The 9,547-nt window shown below is 40.2% G+C and overlaps 1 protein-coding gene across 3 annotated transcripts in view; it reads right to left on the bottom strand.

Annotated features, from left to right (window-relative positions):
• Positions 1-9,309, bottom strand: part of cadm2b (cell adhesion molecule 2b) — a 130,781-nt gene extending 121,472 nt beyond the window's left edge. For 2 of the 3 annotated variants that reach the window (XM_051399466.1, XM_051399465.1), the window contains exon 1: positions 8,959-9,308. In XM_051399466.1, the coding sequence (XP_051255426.1) occupies positions 8,959-9,019 (61 nt within the window). In that variant the 5' untranslated portion in view covers positions 9,020-9,308. Of the gene's footprint in view, positions 1-8,958 lie in introns of all 3 variants that reach the window. The other variant, XM_051399464.1, reaches the window with a different exon arrangement.
• Positions 9,310-9,547: the final 238 nt, after the last annotated feature.

A 9,547-nucleotide genomic window follows, 5' to 3' on the forward strand; every position in this document is an offset into this window, starting at 1 on the left:
CCTCCTTTATCTGGAGCTCAGACGTCCAGCCTGGCTGCTCGACTGAAGGGGCTTTATGAGCACAGCAACCCAGTGATGCAAAGTCCTACTGACTATATAGGACTGATGGAATTTCTGTGTTAACACATACAAATAGAAACATTTAAAACAAGTGGCCAGTGAATGTATAAACACATTTAAACTAATATTATCACAACAATCATTTAATTTCAAAATACAAACATTTAGCACATCACTTTCCTACTTATTGAGGACTTATGTTCCTAAATATTGACACTACAAACACAACTACAGAAAGAAAGTATGTGAACTGAGTACATATATCTAAATAAAATGCATACAACACTAAACAAAGGCACCCCAGCTTATTGCCCTTATTGCCTTTGTTTGTGCACTGACAAAAGACCCTGACATAAGTCAAAACGAGCACAGTCACTTCTGGTCAGGCTGCCAGGTGTTTGGTTGCAGTGTGATACCTCTGATAGTCGATCACTCTTTTTGGAAGACTCCCAAACATTCACAGCAGAGGCAGAAAGGGACATCTATTATGGCAACCACATAATGAAGCTCCCAATATTTCATGGTTAACATCCTGCACTCTTTCACTTGCATTAACATTCTTAATATTTTTTTCTTAGCAGAATGAGGACTACTATTGTGAAGATTTTTTCCACTTCTGTAATAATAATCGGGAAAGCTCATGAACATACAACAGAAAACAAATGTGATTTAACTAACTAGGTGATACAACATCCACTCTGAAAAATAACTAAAACAGATCACTAGCCTGCTGGGTCATGAAATGGTGTATGGCTGTCATTTCTGAACAAAAAATATTAACTTTGTTCATAAAGACTGCAGCAAGAAGAGAAAAGGGAGATCATCACACGGGCTAAATGAGATTCAGAGGCTCATCCATAGTCGGGCACAAAGCCCACTTCAACAGAGATGAGGGCCAAGAGAGATTGGTAAAGGTCAACACTGCAAACAGGCATAAAATGAAGTATAGGCTTCATTTCGGGCACAATACTAAAATGTAGGGAATGAATAAACCTCTCACAGAACAGACGCCTACCACCTTTCCGACAGCACAGTCGAATCTCATTCATCAAAACTTCAATGAGAAATGTTCTTCATTCCATTCGTTGCAGATTCTATCCAAATACGGTTTGAGTCCATTTTTGTTATTGTTTTTATGTCTGTTTTCAGTACATATCCATGTAGGATCAATTCTACATCTTAATAGACTATGGTTTTATGTTGAGCACCTTTAACTTTTTAGTGATGGACTGCATATGACATTTGCATCATAAATAGTGAAAATGCTTTAGTATTCAGACATTAACAAGCTAGCTTACAGTAACTTTCTGATTGTTGTTTTTCGGGCGGCAACTTTTTTGGCAGTGTGTCATTTTACTTTGCTAATTTAATGGTCTGTCTCTGAATAACAAGTGAGAACCACTGCTCAGTTTCAGATTGTGGTTCAGCGGCACTTTACACTGACCAAAATGAACGAGTTTGAGGAAAAATGTAAAAATGGTAACATCTGGCCCAACCCTAGTGGACACTTTTTCTTTTTTTTTTAAATCACATACTGTCTAAAAAGAAAGATTTTTCAAGCTTTGACTCACTCCAGTTTGCACTGCTGTCTGAAAAAGTAATTATATTTTTTCTATTTCTATTATTTTTTTGACAACTACAGTGTGTTGTGTGGTAAACACAATGAGTTAGGGCTGGAATAATTCAAATATGTTTGCATGGTTGACAGAAAGTAAATCTTATATACGAATGTTTTATTATTCTTTTAGATAACAAACTTTATTTAATCTAAATCTAACTTTTTCTTTTTTTTCCTATATGTTTGCGCCACAGTAGTAAAGCCAGACTTAACTCCACACTGGAGAGCGCTGGAGAAAGGTCTGGCTGAATTGATAATCATTAGTAAAAAAGCGCTCTGGCTTGTTTGTATTTCCTTAAACCAATCACAATCATCTTGGAGAGCACTAAGCCCAGGACTGAGCCATGGTGCCCTTGCAAAATAGTGTCAGGGGAACTTGTTTTGGTGGAAGGAAAAGATAGCAGCTGTCAGCTGACTGATTATGTTCATACTATTAGCATTAGGGTTAGGGTAACTTACCATTTTCCCAGTGCAGGTTGCTAGTTTGGACATTTTTGCTGTTTCAGTTAGCGAGGGGGGGCTTTGAAAATGATAACATGCAGATAGAGTAAGGGTAGGAGAATGCTGACTGAAATAGTTGGCCAATGGCAGGCTTATACCAACAGCCTACATCCTGTGAGTCAGACTAGAGCCACAGTTTACTAAAGATGCAACTCAAGTAGGACAGTGCAGTGTTGTGAAATAAATGTGCATATTCCCACCATGAACAGACTTACAATTAGCTGCATTACGTATTTCCAACTATTTCCACCAGCCTCCATTCACAGGGGGTTTGTTTGCAAATAATGATATAAAGTCGGCCTACCACGTCTATGAAGTCAGTCTCATGCAGCTCTAAAACTTGAAATATACAGCAGCTCTCCTTATGTTGTAAATAGAGTATCGGCTGCTACTTGACAACATGACAAATGAAACACTTGGCTCTCTGGGTTTCAGCTGTGGCAGCGAGCCCTTCATGTCCCGAAATATTGACTCAGCTGTCCGAGATGATAGGAATACATGTAAATTCTGTTTTACGGTGGATTTCCCCTTTAAGATGTGTGAACACAGGTGCCTCTTCAGGAGTCTGAGATTGATGTAAGCACTGCTTTAACCACTTTTCAGTGTGACCAATTGTGGCATTCAACTTATCATGAGTATCTTGAGACAGGCTTATTGGCAAGTAGAAAAATCTCTTAACCACTTTTGCTCAAATATAGGTCAAAATAATCTTTAATGGTGTAATTTCCCTTACAGTCTATCATCTTCATTGCTAAGCTTATACCCACTCAGAAGGGGCATGGCGTGTAAAAGTGCTATGACAAAGAGCATGGCGAAGGGAGACTGACAGCACACGGCGTAGTTGGGGCAGCAAGCAGCTAATCTTTAAGCCCGTTCCCCACTTGTCTGAGCACATTTGCCTCTGGCTTGAAGCTTATCCCTACAGATGTATATCTGTCAACAGAAAGCAAGCAGGGCAGCAGTGGCTCTTTTAGGGAACATTTGTCCCCTACTGGATTATTCATTTGCAGTGGAATACAGCACAGCACCACAGCCAGCACTTGGCAGCTGGGAGACGTTGTGCAGGGATAAGCTAACCCTCAGCGGTGAGGAACGGGTATCCTTGAATGTAAACCACCTTCTTCTGCCATACCTTGCCTTCAGCTCCGCCAGCTTATTCCTGCTGCCTGATTATTCCAACCCACAGGAGATGCGCCCATGCATACATCTCACAGGCTCCCCATGTCTCACAGTATGTGACATTTTGGGGCTCACTTTCGCTTGGGTCCAATATGTATTCAATTCAAGAGATTTTCGATACACCAAGATCCAAGCTGAAACAGAACTCCATTTTCACATAAAATAGCTGGGAACTGATGCCATCATATAGTGCACGCAAAAATTCCAAATTGACTGTGCAGGTAGGACAGTTAATCACATCTCTGTTCACTGTCCGGGTGTTAAAGCCCAGCTGCTGCTGGGCTTTAAATGGTAGAAATGGCTACTCTTCATTGCATTCTATAATAAGTAAGCAAGCTAAAATGAGACATGTCAATTCTTTATTTTATTCCTGACCCTCTGAAACTCTGCTGTGTTTAATTTTGTTTTTATACATAATGAATATTTTACACTATTGTTAGGCTGGTGAAAGATGATTGGATTTTGTGACATAATATGCAGAATCCTAACCATATGCATACAGACCAGAGAATGTGTTCAAATTAATATATATTCAGTTTGTTTTGCTTATCTGTTGGAATTTCCATCCTGATGAATGCAAATGAAAAGATTTAAATAATGCAAAGCATTTTATAATATATAATGTATACATGAATATGCATGTATGTATTGTGCATAACATGATACTTAGGGTTAGCGCTTTCATTGGAATCCAGTACATTGGTGTTTTAGATATTACCTTCCTTTAAAATTATGCAAATAAAACTACTCTATTATTCTATTATTCATCATGTCATTATTGAATTATAAACAACTGCAAATCACCAAAATGTTTTTTCAGATACATATATGTTTTTTTGGGAACTTTACGAGGTTCTAAAGATTGTCAAAGTTCTGGCAAAAGTTGTGTTACATGGTTAGACGTTAGATGATTAAGATGTTTTGAGGTAACTTTTCAATAACAACTCATCATCTCACATGAGCTGGTATGTCACAAATTAAATTCAATTTAATAATCAAAGTAGTCGTCTTAACCCTCAAAAATGTATGGTTCTTGTCTTAGGCCAATATTTAAAGGACCTATCAAACATCTGACAAGACGCTTTTGCATTTTTAATGACTTGCCTCAATTCTTTCCCTAATCAGGGAGTAGATTTTTCATTTACATTATGAGGGAATTATTCATCCTCAACCTCCTTGTCTCTTTTTATCTGTAGTTTTCATGTCTGTGGTTTTGATACCAGATTAAATGCAGTAAAAAAAAAAGAGAGCCACTTTCATTTATTCTCCACTTTGCCCTCCTCATTACTGCCCCCACACGTTCTGGTCAAACACACACCAACGCTCAAATGTCACCTGCAGGTTGTACTTGCCAAAATATCTGACGAGATAAGAAATGATGAAAGGCTCCATGCTCAAACAAAAGAAAAGTTCCCTCGGCGGTATGGGAGCTTTTTGGGCTCTGTAAGAAGGAAAGTGATGAAACACTTGAGAAGAAGGAATGTCAGACCAAACCAGAGAAGCTGTAGCCAGCAAAGAAAAATACAGATCATAAAACTTACATCTCTGACACAACTAGCCCACAGGTCGGCAAACAGACTAAGTATAGCCGTACCACATGGCTAATTAGCATTACTATCCTGCCTCCCTCCTAACCTGTTAACTGCCTCTGACAAGTCTGTCAGGTGTCTGCATTAGCTCCCTTTGCTGAAATATGTTGTGATGATTCTGGTGCAGTGATACACCAACACCTCACAGAGTGACATAAGTTCCCACATACAGGCACAACAGGACCTCACATTCACAGCAGAAGCACAAAGCACACAATAGAGAGGAGAGAATAGATATACAGTAGCTCAACATAAGAATTAATCTATTCTGTCACTACAGGATATTAAACATTTAGGCAGTAGCACTCCATAGGCTTCAGCTATAGATAACAGTCCAGCAATGCATTTAAGCAAAATACTAATGTTGTGTAGTTGTTCTAAGAAGGATGAGCCTGCATGAAATGACTCTCAGCATTTAAGCATGAACAGAGCTGCTGAGGCTGAAGTCTTGCCTACAGTATCACTGCAGTGTGTGATGCGGTGCACTCTAATTTAACTGTCGATTAAGCTGTGATCGCACAGAAGATGCATGCACCTTCTTACCTTCGCAGAGGAGGTTATGTTTTCAGTCCCATTTATTGGTTTGTTTGTCTGTTAGCGAGCGTGATATCTCAAAAGCTGTTAACACATTTGAATGAAATTTGGTGAAAGGTTAAAGCATGGCCTAGTGCAGAACCTGATCGAGATGCACATTATCAGTTTATTAAAATGACTTGTTAACACTGCAAGATGGGGAATTCTTTGAATATCTGCCACATACTACTGCTCTTACTCGAATGAAAAAATCTGGCATATGTGTCTATTTTGCAGCGGATTCTGATCCTAATGAAATGTCAGACCATTTTAATAACAAATTTGCAGCCTTGTCGGAGGTGTGTGCTCTCTCAGTGCTTTCTTTTGGGGTGCTGCCCTGGGCACTACTACTTCATGTGTCTAAACTTAAGACACATAGCATAAATATTTAAAGTAGCGTTTGAAGTAGGCACTATCTTAGCAGAGCTCTTAGACATGATGATAAAACTCGCTGTGCCTTGTTCTCTCTGGCAGGATGTCATGAATCAAAATCTGTTGCAAAATGGGCTTGCTTTCTGCTGCCCATTTTTATTCTCGACACTGTTATCACTGTTGTGTTAGCTAATGATGCTAATGCTAACAGTTCTATAGCAACAAAATCATATGCTAGCCCTTGTCCCTTAGAGCCTTATATTACAGTATTCCAGATGGAATCCAGAGCAGGAAAAGCATTATTTCTGATCGACCCTCTGATATGGCATATATTGAAATAACAATATAATGCAACAATGTATAATGTCCACTAAAAAGAAAAAAAAAGAGCGAAGTGATTAGTTGAAAGTTGGACTTTTGGTATTTCTATTCTATTGTTAAAGCCATGATTGGCATCTGAGATTCAAGCATGTTTTAATATTTCATTCATTATTCTGGATACTTAAACTTAAATCTAAATAGATGGGACATGGAGCATCCTGGCAGGCCAGCAACAATGTTAAAAAAACCTACATACCAGTGGTTTTCCATAAAGCCCATTAACTACAACACATATTCAGTATATTACTTCCAACCATTTTCATTATTTTTAGCACATTTTTAAAAGTATCCAGCAGAGATTTAAATGTGCAGGAAGGTAATCTGGTGTGTAGGATTTAGAGGCATCTATCGGTGTAGTTTCAGATTACATAGAAGGGGAGGGTGGCCGCCAACTATGGTGGCCGTGAACTTGTTCGTTCTGAGATATTGTAGAAGCAAGGCAGTTCAATATGGTGGACTCCATAGAAGAGGACCTGTTTTCTTTGTAGATAGAAACAGCTCATTCCAAGGTAAGGAAAACACAACTATTCTTATTTTCAGGTGATTATGCACTAATGAAGACATACCTGTTAATATTATATTCAATTTCAGCCAATAGATCCTTGTAAATGTTACACACAGGTCAAGTGTTGAAGGACAAACCAAACACTGGCTCTAGATAGGGCCTTTCACATTTGCTGAAAACGTGAAAGGAGAAACTATTACTACTACGGCTGAAATAGTTTCTCCTACACACTTTGAACAGGAGGGTGAGACAAAGGCGTTCAATTCACATTCACATCCTTTTAACACCACTGACTTTTACTGTTTGTGCTGTATGGCTGTATTACAATATAGTCCAAGAACACAATTCTTACCGTTGGCCAATTCTCAAACCCTAAGTAATCCTAGGTATCCTTAAATGCACTATCAAAAGGTTTTCAAAGTTACTTCCATGTACATGCAAGTTCATTTTCATACAGTACTGACATGGACCGACACTAATGGCTTCCTGGATGGAAATGGTGTGCTTTTCAAAGAAGATTAAGCAGTTATGTAACGTCTACAACGTTAATAAAACATGCAAAATCACGCATGGTCATTTAACTCCAAAGGGGGCACGCCTTGAGTCGGCATGGCATGAGGTGGATGTGGCTAGATGTGTCATCAGGTCACAGCTGGATATACACCACTTGAGTTGGACAGCTCATTGAGATGAAACAAATGTGTGGGGTGTAAACTTGCCAAAGGGAAAGACTGCAAGAGTGCCAAATCAACATACATCAAGGCAAATAATAATAATCATTTTGTAATTTTAGAGAGAAATTTAACACCATTAAGCTGCCTAGAAATTGAGTTAAACTGAGCTGTGCATTTTCTTAAACACTGACACTTGGATTAAAATTATTTGACATGTGGCAGAAACACTCACACTGAAATAGAACTCATTTAAGAATTGTTTTTTGATGTAATGATGCAATTTGGAAGTTACATGAGCAGCAGAGAGTCTGACTATAGGTTTCCTGCTGATTTGATGGTCTATGTTTGTTCCTTGGAGGAAACCTCAACATAAATAATTTCAATTAATTCAAAATCTTCAGAATTATCAGAACACCCTGATCACAGGTTACTCTCACCACCATTATCTCCTCACTACTGTTTACGGTATCATTCCTTCTGATGACATGTGGGACAAAATCTTTGTCAAATTTGGGTCAGTGTGGGATTTCGTTTGCTTTGATTTGGGAGTTCCTGACATGAACCGCTTTGACAGCCCCCATCCTCCCCCCTCTGCTGTAGGCGTTATGTATCTGCGCACCGGTCGCCTACAGGGCGGTGGCTGCGCAAGCATGTCCAAGAGCGGGACGGTCTGTGGGGAGTTGAGGGAGTTGTCATGAGGAGACACTGATGCCCGGCTGCAGAGAGGCACCACACAGGCAACCTTACCTGCGTCTGATCCCAGCAGCTCAACTTTGAATGAGCGACAACATGGCTTGCACGGTCAGTAATGCATACAGACACTCCTGGAGAATGCGTCCGCACGCACACACATTCTGCCTGCACTCACACACAGTGCGCAAACTGGCCGTGCTGGAGACACACTCTAAACTCAATTGCAGCCACTGCTATATCAAAGCATTCTTGTGAAATTCACTGATTTAAAGTCATTAGTGGAATTACTTAAAAAAGGCCCAAAGAGACCTGACACAATGACTTATAAATGATCGACTCAATGACACCGATCTCACACAACAAACAAGACGCACGCCACCAGCTGCTGTAACCTTTCGTGCATCCCTGTGTCAGCTCCAGGGGACATAACTGGATGAACAGACAAACAGGAGGTGACTGCAGGCGACTCATCTGCAGCCTGATGTTTTATCTGTCACTTAATGGCCCACCAAAGGAAGGGCAACATCCAAGTTGTTTCTGATACAAAAACTTGTGCACCCGCATTCTGCTTTTCATTGCACTGCACAATTCAACTTCCAGGCATTCCAGCACAGTCGGCTCTGACAGCAGACGACAACCGTCCTCCGGCCAAAACTGCTGCGCAAACACGCATCATTTTAGAGGAAAATCAACTCTCTTTGTATTGAATACTTGCACTCACGTGTGACATGATCACATATGATCTTTACACTTCACGCAGCCACCACCTCCCCGCACACCACACCCGTCTATACAGCAACATCCAGCGCTCACCTTTAAAGACGTCTGCGCAGAGGCTGTAAAGGATGAAGATCAAGTGCTGCTTGACGATCATATTCTTCTCTTTTCCTTCACAATTTTACGTCGAAAACTCCACTCGCGTTTGTCTCTGTCTTTTTTTTCTCTCTTTCTCTCTCTTCTCGTCGGGATGGACTTATCCAGGTAAACGGCGCAGTTTCGGACTGACCGGAGTTACATTGATGAACTCTGCCTTTTACAGAGGAGTCCCTGTGTATTTTCGCAGATCCGGGGGCAGTGATTACTGTAGTGAAGCAGGACGGCAGAGATGCTCGTCGGCAAAGTGCAGCTCCTGTCTCCCTTTATTGCCTTTCTCTTTGACTCGCTGCAGAGAGCAAGAGTCCCGCCCACGCTTTTTGACTAATGAAGACGCTTCACCAATGGAGAACACCTAGAAATAGTTCTGATCTCTGGTAAACTGTCAAAACAATTACACCGTGTGACATAAAGGTTACTTTCTTACATGCATTTCGGGAAGGTACATTAGTGATCCTGTGATCAGTTTTACAAGGATAACACCATAAATATCAGAGCAGAACAATAAGTCTCTGCATGAATATGGTGA

This window comes from Dicentrarchus labrax, unplaced genomic scaffold, assembly GCF_905237075.1.
Source record: "Dicentrarchus labrax unplaced genomic scaffold, dlabrax2021, whole genome shotgun sequence".
Classification (NCBI taxonomy): domain Eukaryota; kingdom Metazoa; phylum Chordata; class Actinopteri; family Moronidae; genus Dicentrarchus; species Dicentrarchus labrax.